The following is a 20,000-nucleotide window of genomic DNA, read 5'->3' as shown; positions in this document are numbered from 1 at the left end:
ATCATTTTTAAAAGTTTTCCTATCAAGTTTATATGTTTAAATTAAACACTACATGAATAATGTTTTTGATGTTACAACTTCTTTAACTTCTTTAATAACTGGACATTTCTGGTGTAAAATCAGTTTTATTTCTCTCCGTGGAGGGAAAGTTAGCAAAGTCCCACTACCCTAGCATACAACACACGTTCTTATCTGTGTTGTGGCTCACCTTTGCTTCCATCCCTCCAAGTCCAACTCTCGATTTGGTACCAAAAGTTATGGACTGTTGGTCTCCTGGGTAGAAGATGTCAATCAACTTTGCATCATCTGATCCTGGAGGGCTGTCAAACAGACCTGCACAAAATATAAACTACTTTACATAATAGTCACATAAAAAGTATCCAACTTGCATTTATAATACAGCTTTTATTTCCTACCATTACACTTGGTGCTTAAACACAAGGGGGTTGCAAAACCAGAGAAAATATATTATTGAATTTCTTTGTCTATATACAAGAGTTAAAAATAAACATGTACACAAACCATTCAAACCATTATGAAATCTGCTTTGTCTGGTACAGGCCAAAAGTTATCTTAAAATGGTTATTAAATGTCAACTTAACAGAGCTTGTAGTACGAGACTCAGAATGATGCAGTGGTTTCTATCTTCACACCAGTCATATTCATTATCAGTGAAATATAGTAGTACTGTATGGGAGCTTGGAGAGGGTGAGTACTAAACTATCAAGAGTGCACAAGGCATTTTAAGTGGTAGTCAATATTTTTTCTTCTGCAGTGCTATCCAGATGGATGTGAATATAATAACAAAATAAGTCAGCCGATACAACAAGGAAGCCATTTTATAGACAAAAGAGGAAAGCTGCATAGAATGAATGTGAAAGCAATCTCAAGCAACACAGACTAGAAGACTGGATAATGTTGCTATGGAAAGTAAAAAAAAAACAGAAATGTAAAAGGTTAAGATGAAGAAAATATTCCTAGCTGACAATCAGGTCAAGGACCACCTCGAAATGATAAGAACCAAGATAAACTTGGTCATGGAAAGTGCATGTGGAAGGTGGTAAAATATAACAACTAGGGGGGGGGGTCAATCTATTAAGTCTCTCCACATGAGTCCAGCTACTGTATACAGTCTCCACTCCAACTAAATAAAGTAACCAGTGTTCTGGTATGGCCTTACAATACATCTTCATTATTAATTAGTGCTCTGGTATAACCCACATCGCCATTAGGATCTCCCCCCACCTGTTCTCACAACTCCTTCGCCACCTGGCACCCAAATCATTTTTGATGTTACTTTGCCTCCTCTCCATGTATCTCCAGCAAGTTGTCCAATACACAATACCTTCTTCTACTTAGCTAGTGGAGTACCATCTGTAGAATGCACTCATCTGCAACTCACACTCACACGCTCAACCTTCTTCTTTCGGCTGCTCCAGTTAGGGGTCGACACAGCAGATCAACTGTTTCCATTTCTTCCTGTCCTCTGCATCTTGCTCTGTCACACAAACCACCTGCATGTTCTCTCTCACCACATCCATAAACCTTATCATAAGCCTCCCTCTTTTCCTGTTACCTGGCAGCTTCATCCTTAGAATCTTTTTCCCAATATACTCTGCATCCCTCCTCAGCACATGTCCAAACCAACGTAATCTAGCCTCTCTGGTTTTGTCTCCAAACCTTCCAACCTGGGCTGACCCTCTAATATACTTATTCCTAATCCTGTCCATCCTCATCACACCCAGTGAAAATCTTAACATCGTCAACTCTGCCACATCAAGCTCTGACTCCTGCCTTTTTGTGAATGCCACGGTCTCCAACCCATATAACATAGCTGGTCTCACTACCCTCTTGCAGACCTTCCCTTTCACTCTTACTGGTACTAGTCTGTCACAAATCACTCCTGGCACTCTTCTCCACCCACTCCATCCTGCCTGTACTCTCTTCACCTCTCTTCCACACTCACCATTACTCTGAACTGTTGATCCCAAGTATTTAAACTCATCCACCTTTGACACCTCTACTCCCTGCATCATCACCATTCCTCTATCCTCCCTCTCATTCACACACATATATTCCGTCTTAGTCCTGCCGACCTTCATTCCTCTTCTCTCTAGAACATATCTCCACCTCTCCTGGGTCTCCTCCACCGGTTCCCTACTCTCACTACAGATCACAATGTCATCTGCAAACATCATAGTAACCCAGCCACTAGGAATGCACAAGCCAGTGCATTTCTTTGTGCCGGTCCCAAACCCGGATAAATGGGGAGGGTTGCGTCAGAAAGGGCATCCGGCGTAAAATTTTGCCAAATCATATATGCAGACAACAGTACAGAAATACTCACACGCTTAACCAGTTTCTGTTAAACTGTTTCTCATGGAGCATATTGGCGTCAAGCGGGAATGGAAATCAAATCAGAAGTAGATAAAAATCAAGCAGCAACTGAATGTGCCAAAAAAAAACAAAAGAAAAAATACAAGGTGAAGGATCAGATGAGAAGGCAAGAAATGTGGAAAAAACAAATATAGTTGCAAGTATAGAAAATTCCAGGAACTCGTATTGATCAGGACTGAATGTAGGAATGGTTAAGGAGAGGCAAACTGGAACCAAAAGATGAAAGGGTAATATTGGCAGCGCAAGATAGTGAGCCAAGTACACACTGGTTTACAAAGTCCATTGAGCATGTGGAGTACCATCTGTAGAATGCGCTCATCTGCAACTCACACTCACACGCTCAACCTTCTTCTTTCGGCTGCTCCAGTTAGGGGTCGACACACCAAGTATTTAAACTCATCCAACTTTGACACCTCTACTCCCTGCATCATCACCATTCCTCTATCCTCCCTCTCATTCACACACATATATTCTGTCTTAGTCCTGCTGACCTTCATTCGTTTTGTAAAACACAGTTGGAAACAGTTGCACACCTTGTTGCTGGTTATAGGTTCATAGGTAGGTACTAGGCTATCTGCCCGAAGGCATTTATAAGCCTAGCCAGAATGTGTTGGCTTTCGCCACCCCCTTAGATTAGTTCCCTGTGCCTCTGTCCAGCAGAGCCACTGAAGTGATCCCCGGGGTAAACTTTGTTTCCCATCCACTCGTCAAGGTTTCTCTTGAAGAGGGCTAGCGAGGAGCTCTGCCTAATGTAGACTGGAATCTTGTTCCAAAGCATGGGAAGTCTCTGGGACAGGAATCTATCCCTCCAGCATGTCCTATTTATTGTTATGGTGAGGTTTACATCCCTAGTGTGTGTGGCTCAAGGGGATATGGTTTTCTTTAGGTGAAGCATGTCCATCAATTCTGGGTTGGACATGGCCTTGTATGTCAGGCAGAGATCACCACTTAATAGGTGGTATGCAACAGAGTACAGCTGGAGTTTCTTCAGTTGAGCTGCATAGGGCATCTGTTTGAGGCCAGTGATCCTCTTTGGTGAGGTACTTCTGTGATCTTTCCAGCTGTTGCAGGTGTCTTGTAAAGGTATATCCCAATGCTGGGTCTGATGAGTGGTGAGTAGAGGAGCCACTAAGAGAATGAGTACAGAGAGGATTGCCAGTCTGTCTTTACAACTAAGATTATGACATACTAATGGCAGAAGGACTGCATACTGTAAGACAATGTGGCAAGACTGTTGCAATGGGGATTGCGGAAACAAATATTGAAGTAGCTTAAAAACACTGGAAACATCAGCTACTAAGCATCACAGAAAATGATGGTATACATCACATGGTATCACCAATTACCAACAGTTCAGAAGATAGAACAAAAAAAAAAACAAACAGTTTAGTGGTCCATGAAAAGAAGACAAATAGCATTGATAATTAAAATCGCCACACCCAGTGACTACAGTGTCTTGCATACAGACAGACACAGTTACAAAATAACAGGATTTGTAGGCAGAAACGAGACCAATGTGGAAGAAAGATACCCAGACAGTTCCAGTAGTAGTAGGAGCAATGGGTCATATAAAAAACAAATCTATAATTGTATTTACATACGTTACAGATACATGTAGCTCCATACGAATTGCAGGAGTCATTATTGGGCACATTGCGGGTGCTATGAAGAGCACTTCTAGTTAACAAAGACTGAAATGATACTAATTTCCTGAACTTCAATCATACTTTGACTTAGGAATGGGATCCATTCTCGGCATGGTATTAGAAACCCAAAAGACTTGTAGAAATTAAAAAAGTGACACACCCCTCTGCACAGATTCATAACTAAAAAGATCATTGGCCCCAAAAATCTTAGTTATAAAGACAGACTGGCAGCCCTCTCTGTACTCATTCTCTTATAGACTCCTCCCTGGAAATCTGTATCCAGCTTCCGAACCCAGAAAGATCCAACCCTCTTTGACCTCCTATTCCTTCACAGAACAAATACCTTAAATACCCCGTTAAAAGAACTAACTCTTCATTAACAGATATGACTGTCATGGCAACGTGACTTACCTCAATTTATCTTCGGCCTCTAGAATAAACATCCACTACATGTCAAGCAGAGCAGCACCCTTGCAACCTCCAAGGTAAACCCAAACAATTGGATGGGCAGTCACAAATTCTCCCACAGTTTCTCTCTTCTGGCCCTCCTTGAGGCTGGAAGGAAATTCTGAATGAGATTTTTGGCTAGGCTTGGAATGTGGTATGCAGACTGATTGCCTAGTACTTACCTATGAACCTACTAGCCCAGAGCATAAAGCCTTATACAAGCATATGCCCTCTGAATGGCTTCCTTACAAGCCTCCATCTAAGAAACTACAATGCAGAGTGCTATATGTGGTACAGTAGTTCTAGCGGACAGAGCTTCAATCCCAATACGTGACAACAGTTCTCCAGGATGCCACATTTGGATTACCTTCTGTACACAAATAACATGGCATGCAATTCCCAGCTGGTGCAGTTAAGGCAGAATACCCAATATCTATCAGAGGTCCAAATTATGGAGTCTCTTGCTCCATGTAATAACAATAACTAATGGAAGAAAAAAATTGCTAATTATTCTGGTTAAACAAAGAAGCTGAAAACTATTTGCAGGAGGAACTTTATTACTTCACAAATCTCCCTTATTACTGTGAATACACATTTCTCAGCAGAGATGGCCTGCAGCTCTGTAAGGGGCTAAGAGCAGTCACTCAGATTGAGAAGTCCTTTAAAACTTATGACCAAGCAGCAAGTTTAGCCACATCAGTCAGTACTGGTGGGAGTCTGTGTCCTACCATTAAATAGATTTTCCCAAATATCCCAACTAAAAATGGCATTGATTCGGTCATCCAGACTGGTTTTAAATGTTGTCAGGGAGGTACCCTGCTTGCTATGCAATAGACAGCCTGTTCTGGAAATGAGGGACTTGCTGGTTCAGGTACTTGTTATGCTTTGTAAAGGAGCTCAAGGAGGACTGGAAAATTCACAGCACAGTAGCCTGAATGACACCAAGTAGGATAGGCCTTTAATCTAACGATACTGAGACTTTTGATCTTTCTGGCGGAGGAAATGCTGCATTATCTCATGCCGATTTATGTGCAACCTAAGGAATAAAGTGCAACTATAACTTTTTTGGACATCATAGAGTTGAGATACACAAAGAAAAATTGTGTAATGTAAAAGGATTTTCTATCTATGACAGTAGTGTAATGGTTAAAGACTTTGTTTTCTAAATCAACACAGGTACCAGGTGTCTGACTGTTCCAGATTTAAGTTGAATGTTATCTATCGCTGATGCAGTAGTGAGGGTTTGATTAACCAAATGAAACTGTGCAGTGTTTCTTTGTGTTAAGGGTAAGCCCATGAACAACATCATAACCATTTGCTCAGTCCAGCACTTGCTGGAAAAATTCAAATAGGACAAACAAGTGACCCCAGTTTGCAAGCATCAACAGATGTGGTTAACTGCAGTCCCTTCATATCAGCTTTCATGTCACAAAAAGATTTACAGAAGTGGAAGATGCCCAGGACAAAGCCCGAGTCACACCCTCTGGTAATGTTTTTCTGTCTTAGACACTCTGGTCATTAAGAGTAGTGGATTCCATCAAACACCCAATTAACTAGCCAGTGAAATGTGTACAGGTTAACATTAAAGTTGCATGAATTTGTTAATCCCAGCATAAGAGATAGGGTTAAAGGCATTGGAAAGGTCCACATAGGCAGACAGGACTGTTTGCCCCTTGTCCTTGGTCTCAGTAACCCTGTAAACCTTCTGAAAATCTCAACCTGGTTGAGCAGGCAAGTTTTGCCTTTTACTGTGCATTCATGGATATAAATCACCTATACTGTTGTTTATTAGTTCAGTTATAAAAAAAGTTCTACGGCTATATTATTGGTGATACTAAAAGGCCACTAATTTCCAGAGTCGCTAGAGAGACCACCACAGCTGCTCTCTATACCTTGAAAATGTAGCCTGAACAGCTGCCACAGGGATTTTGTTAGTTGGGACTTGACACCTCTCAGTGGACATCAAGGTATGCTGTCAGAACCTATGGAACCGATATTTATTATTTTGGAAGGTGTCAAAAGGACTTGGTCCAGCGTGATTTTGGGAACCAGGTATGAGTGGGAATGGGGGAAGTACAGGAAAAAGTGAGTGGGATGAAGTTGGAAGAGAATTTATCTGCAATAATAATAAGCAATGTCCTTGGGGTCAGACAAGGAAGTATCATTAAAAAAAATAATTACAAAATTGTTGATTACTTCCAAAGTTCCTAATATAGCTGAAGGCCTTTTGAATTAATTCCAATCCTAAGTTCATAGTCATTCCTGAACTTTCTAATGGTAAAAATGATGCATTAACTTATCAGTTTTAAACCTTTTTACAGTAATGAAGTTCATCATCTTTTACAGTTGACAAGGTTATATTATTCATTGGCTTACTCTTAACACAAAGAAACACTACACAGTTTCATTAGGTTAATCAAACATCATTACTGCATCTGAGATGGATAACATTCAACTTAAATCTGGAACAGTCAGACACCTGGTAACTGTGTTGATTTTTTTTAAATTTAATGTCATCAGCACTATTGTGCATAAGTTCACATTTCACAAAGGAAATGATAGCGTGACAGGAAAAAAAACTCTTTAAAATTAGTCTCTCTCCACTTAGATTGCTAATGATTAAGTTACCCCCTTGCATATCTAACTGCTTAGTGCACCACTGCCAACTCTTAGGATATCAGCTCATTTTTTTTCCATTTTACCTTTAAAATCTGCAAAATCTCATCAAAAACCACAATAGTTGGAGACACCACATTCTGCCTCTCAGTAGTCATCTTGGGACTTGCTTCTGTTTTGCTCCTGGTGAAATAAGAAGCATAGGGACATTTCCTAAAGATTGCTGATCACCAGAAAGCTTGATAACTGCTTCACAGGTGCCAGCTTGGAATTTGTGCTATTTTGCTCTTGGTAAAAGAAGGAGTAGAGTGCATTGGTTCCTGCTAGTTTCTGATTGGGCAGTGAGTTCCTGTTAAAGGCATCTACCAGGAAAAGTCTATAACAAGCCTACAGACCACTGCATCATCTGAGACAAGACTACTGAACACCAAAGAGCCTGTGGCCTGCTTCTCAACTTGGGATAGGTGCTACTGTTTTGTTTCTGGTGAGAGAAGAAGCAAAGGAGCATTACATACCAGCAGTGTGAAGCTGTGGAGAGACCAGCATTGGTAGTAGCCAAGCAGTAACCAAATCAGGCAAATCTCATCTTTTCATCATTCTTGACAAAGCCAATTCTCTCTCTTTAGTAAGTACTGCCCGATTACCTGTGGACTAATAAACCTCAAAACTATCCCTAAAAACGTCAACCATAAATCAAGGTCCACTTACTTATCTTGCCCTCAAGTGTTTGGCAGTGCCCTGTTTAGGCACAGACAGCTTGAGTTGACATTTTTCCTGTAAAAGCTACCTTGAAAGTTCACCAATACCTAGTTGCACACAGGCCAGCTAGTTTGCAGTGACAAGCACTGCCCCAGAGATATAAACCAGATAATCCTGACATTATTCTATAGTCTCACTGCAGATGTCTAAATCAATAAAAAAGGGCCTGCTGCCATGGATATGAACTTTTCCACTACCTCGGTTACCAGCTTGGTGGATACGGGCATCCCAAGGCAATGTAAAAATAGCCTCATGTTTACTGACAAACGGCTAATTTTCAGACAGACAGGTATGGTATGTGAAACATATTTACACTTCATCACTGGAGGAAAAGCTCTCACATAAAAACACTCCTAATGTCAATCAGGTTGTTAGTAGTAAACATGCTGCACCCATCACAGAGAGTTCAAAGCAGACACAAACCCACATATGCTGAGGTACGTAAACATAACCTTACTAACCCCAAAGACCTCCTAGATGAGGCACACAAGAAATACCCACAGTAGCCTTAAATGCACTCTTTCTGAACAACTCCCACATCAATAAACACAGCCACATCTCATGGAGCCTCTACTTCTTCATAGATTCATAGATTCATACTTGGCTGTCTGCCCTAGGGCATTTATAAGCCTAGCCAGAGTGTGTTTGGCTTTCGCCACCCATTTTAAATTAATTTTGCGATGCCTTTTTTTGAGGTTAGTATACTGTGCCTCTGTCCAACAGTGACACAGAAGTGATAGCCGGGGTAAACCTACGATCTCCCATCCACTCATCAAGATTCCTCTTGAAGAGAGTCAATGTGGGACTCTGCCTAACCTGGACTGGGATTTTATTCCAGAGTGAAGGGAGCCTCTGGGTTATGAATCTGTCCCTCCAGCATGTCCTATTTATTTCAGTGCTGAGGTTCAAGTCTCTCGAGCGCGTAGCTCGATGGGATTTGGATTTTCTGAGGTGCAGCATGTCCATTAATTCCAGGTTGGACATGACTTTATACGTCAGGCACAGATCGCCTCTGAGCAGGCGGTATGCCACTGAGTAGAGCTTGAGTTTCTTTAACCGGGCAGCATATGGCATCTGTTTGAGCCCTTTGATCCTCTTGGTGAGGTACTTTTGGGGTCTTTCCAGTTGCTACAGGTGTCTGGTAAGGTACATCCCAAAAGGGGCATTGTACTCAGTTATGGGCCTGATGAGGGATGAGTAAGAGTAAAGAAGCACGATGACCTCCCCTGATCTAGATGTGAATCCCTTCATGATTAGGTGGGCTATATAAAATGTTTTTCTAACCACTTTGGCCACGTGGTTGTCAAATGAGAGACTGCTATCAACTTGGGTCCCCAGGTCCCTAATGACTTCTTCTGTACTTAATGGATTACCACCTATGTGGTAATTTGTGGGCACTTTGTTTTTGCCAAAGGGGATGACTATACACTTTTTGGCGTTTAGCTTGAGGCCATGGCTCTGGCACCAGTTGTCTGTTTCTATGAGGCCCATTTTGAGGATGCTTGTGTCGGCTGGAGAGTTGATTATGGTGCCCAGTTTGCAGTCATCTGCGAACTTGGTCAGCCACAGTCCTTCCGTGTTGGCCTGTACCGCCGAAAATATATACCGAACAAGAGAGGTCCCAGGACTGAGCCTTGTGGGACGCCACTTGTAACTGGTTTGGAGTCTGACATGGCTCCAGCAATTCTAACCATGTGGGTTCTGTCCTTGAGCCAGTTTGCAACCCATCTAGTGACATAGGGGGTTATATTTAAGCTGGTGAGCTTATCTATAATGCCCGAGTGGGGTATTGTATCGAAGGCTTTTGCGAGGTCCAGGTAGGCTGTGTGGACCACCTTCCCCTCGTCAATGGCCTTGGTGACTGTTTCAAAGAAACAGACCAGGTTTAAGAGGCAGGATCTGCCCTTAACAAAGCCAAACTGGGTAGGATCCAGTATCTGTAGCTCCCCAATATCTTTATTTATGAGGTCCATGATGATCCTTTCCATAGCTTTGCAGACCAAGCTAGTCAGGCTTATGGGGCGATAGTTTCCAGGATCCGTTGAGGCACCACCTTTGTGGAGAGGGACCACGGTTGCTGTACGCCACTCTTTGGGTACATATCCTGTAGTAAGGCTAAGACTGAACAGTAGTTTTATGTTTGGGTTTAGCTCTTCTTGGAGTTCATGTAGGACGCAGCCCGGGACACCATCTGGTTCCATTGATGCTGTGTTTTTTGCTTTGGAGAGGGCGGCTCTTACCTGAGCATCTGATATGTCAGGGGGGGCAGCACTCTGTTGGGATAGATATTTGCCCTTTTGGTGGGGAGGGGGGGAGAAGTTTGCACTGAACCTGTCAGCTAGGATGTTGGCAATGTCTGTGGGCTCAGTGTATTTTTTGTCATTTTGGACTAATTCTGAGCATATCTGGGAATTCCCACCCAGGTTCCTAACATAACTAAAGAAAGCCTTGTGATTATCCTTAGGGTCCTGTGCAATTTTTCTCTCGAAGATGGCCTTAGACTATTTTAGGAGTGCCCGTAGTTTTTTGCTAATACTGATCAGAGATGCCTTCCCTTTTTGGGATTTTGCTCCATCATGTAGTAGCTTCCTCCTTCTATTGTATAGTTTGTTTATGGCTGGGGTCCACCAGACAGGACGTCTGCCTTTGGAGGATTGGGTCTTGGTTTTATTTGGGATTGCATGACCCATGCATTCCTGAAGGTGTTCATAGAATGCGTTTATAAAGGATTCTGCGGTCTGGGACGTATTTTCCACAGGCCCGGGGGCTTTGAAGGATTTCGCCTTGATTTTGAGGCGTGTGAAATTTGCTTTAGAGAAGTTTTTCACTGTGGTTTTCTGGGCAGGGGGTGGGGTCGGGATGTGAATATCCAGTGAGATTAGTTTATGGTCTGATCTTACCAGTGAGGGATACACTTCTGGTCTGGAGCATAGTGTCCCCATGTTGGTGATGATCAGGTCCAGTATGTTTTCCCCTCTTGTGGGAGTGGTAACAAGTTGTTCCATAGCATTTGAGTTTATAAATTCTAGGAACCTTTGGGCTAGGGTGTTGGAGCTAGAGTAATGCTCCCAGTCTATGTTTGGATAGTTGAAGTCGCCCAATATAATGGTGTTTGGAGAGACCTTCATATTTTCCAGTATTCTCAGGAAGGCCGAGTGGGGTTCCTGTGTTTGGGAGGGTGGTCTGTAGCAGGCTATAAACTGGAAGGCAGTTTTACCCACAGTTAGTTGCACATGGATAGTCTCCGATGCTTTGTGCTGTGCCACCAACCTGGAGGTGTGGGTATCTTTGAGGAATATTGATAGTCCCCCTCCTTTTGTGGTTCGGTCCAAGTTTTGGGGCCGAAAAGCATGGCATGAGGTATAACCTGGTAGTGTTGGGGTGCTCTCGGGAGCCTTGAACCAGGTTTCTGTTACTGCACAGATATCGATGTTCTCCATGTTAAGGAGAGTTTCGAGTGCGTGCATCTTGAGGTTTAGACTTCTGGTGTTGAGTAGCATTACTCTTAGTTTCTTATCCCTTGTGATACTTATGGAGGTGGGTTTGTCTTTTGAGCCTTGGCTAAAAAAGGCACTATGGGGGTAGCAAGAGCCTTTGCCAATATCCGAAAGCCCAGGGGTGACAGGTGCAAGCCGTCCCTAGCGAAGCATCGTGGCTTGTCGAGCATGTCATCCCAGGCTGACAGGCATTGGATCCCCTTTGGATGACACCAACACTTAAGCCAATTGTTGAAATTGATCATCTTGTCTTCATATTGTGGCATCATTCTTGGTGAGGGAAAGATGCTATTCAAGGTCAGGGTCATACCGGCCTGGGCTACATGCTCAGAGAGCTCCTCTATGTCGCTTTTCATGTAGTCCAGGGAGGTACGTCTCAGGTCATTCACACCAGCATGGACAATGACTGAGTCATATTTGTACTTGCCTTGGAGTGACCTGAGTGCTTGTGTTATGTGGCGGATCCTAGCGCCCGACAGGCAGCTCACAGTGAACCTCTCCTTGTTCAGCCTGGTGAGCGGGACGTCAGTGTGCCCGACGATAGAGTCACCTATTACAAGTGTATCGGGTGTGTTGTTTAGCCTTAAGGGCTGTGACTGTTTGGCACACTGGCTTTGTGAGCTATGTGTTGCACGTGTTTTGTTTTGGGGTTGCGGTTGCTTGGGTGTCTGCTTTGGACGTCTCTGCTGCTTAGGCAGATTTTTATTTAGAGCCTCCGAGTATGTTTTTGTGTGTTTATGTGTTTGGTTTGTTGTCATGTTAGGTCTATGTGAGACTGGAATTGTAGTGAGTGTGGTTTCCTTCTCCTCCTGACTGGTTACGCCAGTACTGAGTTGAGAGAGCTTAGCCTCCAGTTTGGCTATATGATTGCATCTCTCACATGTGTTGGAATTTGTTGGGAGGAGGAGAGGGTTGTCTGTGTACATGAGGCAGTTGTAACATTGCCTCAAGATTCCCAGATTCACCAGCTGGACGGAGAGGAGATTGACAAGTGACCTTTGGACATGCTAGAATAGTATTGGGAATTCCTTTATAATTGAAAAAAAGGGCCAATGGGGAACAAGGTACTCAAGGGGAGTTTGTGAGGGTGTAGTGCTTTTAATTTTTTAGAGCTGACTTATATATTTGCTTTAGTGAGCAAGTGCCAGGTAACTTAAATGCAATGTGTTACAGGTAACTTAAATGCAAAAACGACAAACAGTAACTTTCTTTCAAGTGAAACAAGGAAATAAGTACAGTAAGCAATGCAGATATCACTAGGGATCCACAGAAGTGCTAAAAGGCCGCGTTTTAGGTGGAATTAGCATTTCAGGGAAATAAACAAACATACAAACAAAGCTAGATTCAGCAGGCCTGGATCTAGTCTATGCTACAGCAAACCAGGTGTACCAATTTCAGTAAGAAACAGTTAGAATATGCAGGCACTATAAGCCTTTAACCAGAAATTCCCTGCTCAGAAGGGCAGAGTCCATCCTCTCCTCCCACAAGAGTGCAGACCGCAATCCTTCTTAACGTAAAATAACTGGCCTGAAGCCCAAGTGCTTAAACCAGAACTAATACACTTTTAGAATAACAGACACTGAGCTCTCAATCAGCAGTTCCCAACTTAGAAGGATGTAAGCTACCTGTTCTGCCACCACAGTGCAGGCCACAAACCTTCCTAATGTAAAACAACTGGTCTGAAGCCCAAGTGCTTAATCCAAAAGGCTTAGAAATGATAGCTACACTTTAATCAAGTTACTACCAGCAGTAATAAATACAACTGAATACTTTAAAGAATGCCTGCATTAGTGTTCAAGTTATACAAACAAAGCTAGATTCAGCAGGCCTGGATCTAGTCTATGCTACAGCAAACAAGGTGTACCAATTTCAGTAAGAAGCAGTTTAAATATGCAGGCACTATAAGCCTTTAACCAGAAATTCCCAGCTCAGAAGGACAGAGAGTCCAGCCTCTCCTCCCGCAAGAGTGCAGAACACGAACCCTCTTAATGTAAAATAACTGGTGTCAAGCCCAAGTGCTTAAACCAGAATTAATACACTTTTAGAATAACAGCCACTGAGCCCTCAATCAGCAGTTCCCAACTTAGAAGGATGTAAGCTACCTGTTCTGCCACTACAGTGCAGACCACAAGCCTTCTTAATGTAAAACTGGTCTGAAGCCCAGGTGCTTAAACTAAAAGGCTTAGAATGAGTTACACCAAGCAGTAATAAATACAATTGAGTACTAGACACTAGACTGGGAGGAGGGTCCCAGATCAAATTTACACTAGGGGCGGGCAACTGCAAAGCCACCAACTATAAAAACACTATACCAACAGTAAGGGAGGGTGGGAAACAAACTGCAGAAATGTTACTCACAGCTGAAAAGCAGCAGTGAGCCTTTAAATGAAAGTTTTAAACAGCTAAAGGAGCCACTAGAAAAAAGTTTAACTGCAACAAGTTATCATAAACAAACCCAACAGATGCTTAATAAGAGTGGACAATTTCCAGTTAATACCTCACACACAGTGAAACTAGCTAGAAAAAATACACAGTACACAAAGTGCTATAAACAACAAAGAAATAAAGAACAAAATAAACAAAAAACAAGATACTTAATGTTATATATTATAGGTCGAGTTTGCTGAGTGTCTTTCTTCAATTAGCTCACTGTAAAATGGCAGAACACTCACAACTGAGATTCTTAGGTAACAGAAAGTTAAAACCTGCGACAGCTTTTAAGAAAGAAATCTCAAAAGAACCAATGAGGTGCTTAGTCTAAGCTGTAGTCCAGGAGACCTCAGTCAGCCAATGACCTCAAACAATTCTCTCTCACTGAAATGCCTGATGGCTTTGGCTAAAACAAGATGTCCCTGAATTATGTGCTCAGACACACAGCCTCCACAAACACTAGGCCCAAATACAAGCCTGAATATGGAAATGCTACAAATTTCCCCACTACTTAGAACAAGCTGCAGAAATGTTACACACAGCTGAAAAGCAGCAGTGAGCCTTTAAATGAAAGTTTTAAACAGCCACTAGAAAAAAGAGTTTAACTGCAACAAGTTATCATAAACAAATAACCCAACAGATGCTTAATAAGCGTGGACAATTTCCAGTTAATACCTCACACACAGTGAAACTAGCTAGAAAAAATACACAGTACACAAAGTGCTATAAACAACAAAGAAATAAAGAACAAAATAAACAAAAAACTGGATACTTAATGTTATATATTATAGCTATAACCCTATTCTAAACCCATTAGGCAAACCACCACACAATCCAACATCCTGGTCACTAGAGACTCTATTGTAAGACACACTGATGTCCCTCTCATCAGGCTGAATTAGGAGAAAGACATGGTCAGTTGCTTACCAGGGACTAGGATTCACTACATTATGCATGCGCTCAGGTCATTGGACAACAAGTACCAGTACGACTCAGTTACAGTCCATGTGGGTGCAAATGACCTGAGATGTACTTCTGTAGACTATATGAAGAGACATCATGGAGCTCTTGGAATGCGTGCTCCAGACTGATATCAACCTGGTACCGAGCAGCATTTCCCTGTCTCAAAGGATGCTGCCACAATATGAACAGAAGATGAATGACTTGAATCACTGGTTTAGTTTCTGTCATCATTTTAAGGGGTTGCAATATTTATAAGCATGGAAGGAAATGGCCAACAGAACACTACTTTGCCAAGGATAGTCTGCACCTCTACCCTCAAAGGATTACAAGTATTAGCCAAAACTCTTGTTCTCCCTCATAGTGCCTTTTTAAGGCAATGTCAAACAAAGTACTTCCAAAACAGCAAATAAAAACAAGAAAATCTAAAAAAGTGTTATTGCCTTATGCTAGGAGACTAAAGAAAACAAATCTGCTCCCTACAAGCTCTCCTCACCCTGCAGGATGCTGACATCTGTGCAGTCACTGAGGCATGGTTTCAAGCCACAGAGAGCACAACAGCAGTGCAAGGCTATAATGCCTTCCAGAGATTTAGACCAGCTGTTGTACAGACTGGGACTAAAAGTGGAGGCGGTCTCAATTTACACAAAAAATACATATACCTCAAGGCTGGTCAAACAAGACAATGCACTTTAGCCTCTCCATGTTCAAATTACTATAGGCAAAATCCCATACCACTTCTTTGCAAGCTGTAGCTCCCCCTCTATGACCCAGGAAACCCGTAATGTGAACTTACTGGAAACACTCACTGGCCAACCCAATACCACAATTCATGGGCTACTTTAAATACCCCACTATTAACTGAGAATCATATACGATACCAAACATGCAGGCACAGAGATTCCTGGATTTTGTACACACAAACTCCCAGCACCATACTGTCAAAAAACCGACCAAGAGTACAAACATACCACATCATCCGGTCCTCACTAACCTAGGAGTGCGCTGCACCCCCCCCCCCCCTCCATGTAATTATCTTCTCTGGTAAGATCAGACCACAAAATGTTCTCATTTGAAGTAATAATAAAACCTGGAACCCCAGCTAACACTGGAGCGTTCAGGAGCTATTCCAAGGCTAATATCCTACTATTAAATGATAATCTGGCAAAATTGTAAACTCCCATAAACCTTGAGAACACTTCTGCCTATGTGGAACTATTCATAGAAAACCTATACAAGCATGTTAATAACTGCAAAGAAAGCAGTAGTACAGAACTAACTTAAAAACAAGCCAACCCGATGGAATCACAACATCAATATGCTGTATAAGAGAAGGCAATATACAATTGTGTGTGAAGCTCACAGTCAGTGGAGCCACCTACACTGAGCCAGGAGAGATAGCAAATCTACTGGCCAAACATTCATCTCCCACTTTGTCCCTCTATCCCCCTCAATATCGCCTTAGAAAATACCATCAAATACAACTTCCCCGACTATCACTAGGGAAGAGGTCCTCAATGCTCTCTTTCTTTCTTTCTCTCGAAGGCCAAAAGCACTGCATCAATGGGCCCAGACAATATCCTAGGATGCCTTCTAAACAGCATGAAACATGATCGATCAGGCTGTCTGAAATTGCTGTTAACTGTAGCCTCCAAAACAGGCTTCCTGCCTCATGAACAGAGAAGAGCAACAGTTATTCCCCTCTACACAAAGGTGAGCCATCTACAAACCCATAAAACTCACTACTCTCATATACAAAGCCATGGGAAGAATTACTATTGAAATGGATCAGTAATGACATAAGAAACCTCCATATATTGGACCCAACCCAATTTGGTTTTGCTGAAGGCAGGTCATGCCTAGTCAACCTAGTTGACTTCTTTGAGAAGATCACCAAAGCAATGGATTACAGCAAAATGGTTCACATACTGCCTACCTTGAACTAACCAAGTCATATGACAATACCACACTTGGGCATCATTGTCAAACTCAAGAGGTTAGGTATAAACCCTTATGCCACCCACTGGATAGTCAGCTGGCTGACAGACAGGGCCCAGGAATTTAGAATCAGAGAGTCCACCTCTACAAAGAGGCCAGTTACAAGCAAAGTCCATTAAGGATCAGTCCTGGGACTGCTCCTTTTTGGCATTTACTTCTTTGAAGCCAAGGCCACTGTCGATGGCCTCTCGCTGACTAAATCTGCAGATAACTGCAAATTGGTAGCAGTCATAGAATCCTCCACTGACGCAAATGCTCTCCAAGAAGGGCTAACAGACAAATGACTGGTGTCAGAGCCATGGACTAAAAATAAATGCCACGAAATTTGTAACAATATCCTTTAGTAAGTCATCCACCTCTGGTAACTATCATACTGACAACACACCCCTAAGAGTTGATCCAGTAGCTCGGGACTTGGGGACACAGACAATAATCTAGCCTTTGACCATCACGTATCCACAGTAAGGAGGAAATCATTCTATGTTGTGCAACTTACAAACAAAACTATGGCATCTAGGTCCAAGGTCATCACTGTTCCACTGTATTCAGCAGTCATCAGACCTATTGCTGGGTACAATGTCCCCTTTCTTACATACCTAGCCAGGCACATTCAACAACAGGAATGTCCACAGAGGTTCCTCACTAAAAGAATACTGGGCATAAGTAACATGTCCTGTTCAGGCCTCCTCAAGGCCCTATACCTGTACTCTTGTCTCCCACAGGCTGTTGAGGGGAAATCTGTGTGTGACATACAAGGCATTGTCAGACCCCACCTTGATGGACCTCCTGCATATCCACAAAACAAACAGCACCTGAATTACCCATTCTCCAGGCTTAAACCTCACCTATGATACAAAAGGGATCTGATAGAGCGACAGGTATGTATCCCAGAGACTACCCCTTCTCTGTAACAGGCTCCCCATTCATGTGAAGCACAGTTCCTCACTAACCCTTTTCAGGCATAACTTGGACAACTGAATTGGGAACAGGAAGCTCATCCCTGGTTTGGTACCTATGTCTCTAATGGACACAGGCAGTCTGTAAATGGTTCATTTCCCACAGGCCCCTGCTTGGAAAGGTTTCATCTACCAAGCCCCTGTTTACACTTAACTAGGGTCCAGAACTTGTCAGGGATTTGGGATGCATGGCTAGGCTTAAAAAGGCCCTTGTTGTCATTAGCCTAGAACACTCCTATGAACCTATGACTGGGCTAATAAGGGCTGAGTAAAGGGGGACAATGACATCCTTAGATCTAGACACAATCCCCTTTGTTTATAAGTTGTGCAATAAAAAAAAGACTTTCTTACAACCACAGATGCATGCTGGTCAAAAGTTAGCTCACTGTCCACTTAGGTTTCAAATCCCAAACAAATGGGTCAACTCTTAGGGGCGTTTTGTCAATGTTGTAGTTCCCTGGGGTAGATTTCTTCTTCTGCATTTAGTTTCAGTCTGTGGTTGGGATTCAAGAACTACTCCTAGCATGCAATTATCGCAAATTTAGTCTGCCACGGCTCTCTGGTATTGACTTTTCTGAAATAAAAGCCAATTCCAAACAGGAAAGGTCCCAGCTCAGAATCCAGGGAGACTCCACTGGCGATGGATGTCTCTCTGGAGGCAACTTCCCAGATTTTAATTATCTGCATCCTCTGTGATCCAGCTGGCAACTCAGCAGGTGACATACAGATTTATTTCCAGTTCATTTAGCTTTTCTACTATGCCCAAGTAGGGAACTGTGTCAAAAGCTTTGGCCAGGTCAAGGTAACCAGTGTGTACTGTCTTGCCTTTATCCATAGCTTAGGTGACGTTTTCAAAAACAATCCACTATGCTAAGGAAGCATGACGTGCCCTTGATGAATCCAAACTAAGATGGGTCCAGTGTTTAGAGGTTCCCTGTGTCCTGATTGATTTATTCCTCAAGTCTTTCCCACAGCTTTGCATATGAGGCTGGTCAGACATATGGGTCTGTGGAAGGTCCTCCCTTATGCAGGGGAAAAACCATAGCTGTTCTACATTCACTTGGTAAAAAACCTGCATGGAGGCTAACATCATAGGAAGTTACTAGGCTAATGGCCCTAGGGCCCTTACAAGCCTAGCTACGTTCTACATTTACTTCCATGATCAGCACCAAATGCCCCTGTCCAAGAGGGACACAGGTGGAACCTCCAAGGTAAATGTATGGTTACCCACCCAATCTTCCAGACTGTGTTTGAAGAGGTCAAATGAGGTGCTCTGTTTGATATGAAGCGGGAGTTTGTTCCAAAGGGGTGGCAACCTCTGGGAGACAAATCTGTCTCTCCAGCAAGTTCTATTAATGTCACATACCAGGTTAAGTTCTTTATAGTGAGTAAACTGTGTACCATTTGACTTGAGGAGATGCAGCATTTCCAACAAAGCAGGGTCAAAGATTGCCTTATATGCAAGGCATAGATTGCCTCTGAGTAGTCTATATGAAACAGAATAACTTGACAGTGATTTTAGATGATCCACATAGGACAGATGCTGAAGAACTTGAATTTTCCTTGTGAGGAACCTCTAAGGTCTTACCAATTGCTGCACGTCCTTGGAAAGGTGCATACCAAACGAGTTGTAGTACTCAATTATTGGCCTGATGAGGAAGAGTACAGAGAGGTTATAACTTCTTATTTTTCTGGATGCAACACCCTTACTTATAAGATGAATATAGAATGCCCTTCTTAAAACAGTGGAGACATGGTGATCAAAGGTAAGGTTGCTGTCAACCTGTGTGCCCAGGTCTCTCACCACTGAGTGCATACTTAGGGTGCTGTTATTGATGTGGTAGTTAGCAGAAACATCACACTTACCGAAAGGAATGATAATAAATGTTTTGCATTGAGTTTAAGGCCATGACTTTAGCACCTATTATTTGTTTGTGTAACACCCTCTTGTAGGATGTTGACTTCACTTGGAGATTTTATGACCACTCTCAGTTTGCAGTCATCAGTACACTTTGTCAGCCACAGAAGTTTAGTTTTAGCTTGGACTTCGGAGAAATAGATTCCAAACAGTAGAGGTTCCAAGACAGATCCCTGTGGAGCACCACTGGTTACAGTTCTGTTGGAGGTGGATTCCCCTTATTCAACTATATGGGTTCTATCAGTCAGACAGTTAATACCTAGCTGGGTGAGTTTGCCAATGATGCCTGAGTGGGGCACAGTGTCAAAAGCCTTGGCTAAGTCTACGCAGGCTGTATGCACAGATTGCCACTCTTCCCAGGCCTTGGTGACTGCCT

The 20,000-nt window shown here is 42.7% G+C and overlaps 1 protein-coding gene across 1 annotated transcript in view; it reads right to left on the bottom strand.

Annotated features, from left to right (window-relative positions):
- The window catches only part of ALDH18A1 (aldehyde dehydrogenase 18 family member A1), a gene marked incomplete in the record, with an annotated part of 362,299 nt that overhangs the window by 220,506 nt on the left and 121,793 nt on the right, over positions 1-20,000 (bottom strand). The window contains 1 exon segment of the mRNA XM_044056733.1: positions 209-333. Within this exon segment, the coding sequence (XP_043912668.1) occupies positions 209-333 (125 nt within the window).

Source organism: Protopterus annectens, chromosome 14.part0 (genome assembly GCF_019279795.1).
Source record: "Protopterus annectens isolate FY-2018-M chromosome 14.part0, PAN1.0, whole genome shotgun sequence".
NCBI lineage: Eukaryota > Metazoa > Chordata > Ceratodontiformes > Protopteridae > Protopterus > Protopterus annectens.
Note: the sequence above shows the minus strand (reverse complement) of the source record. Positions and strands in the feature narration are given on the sequence as shown.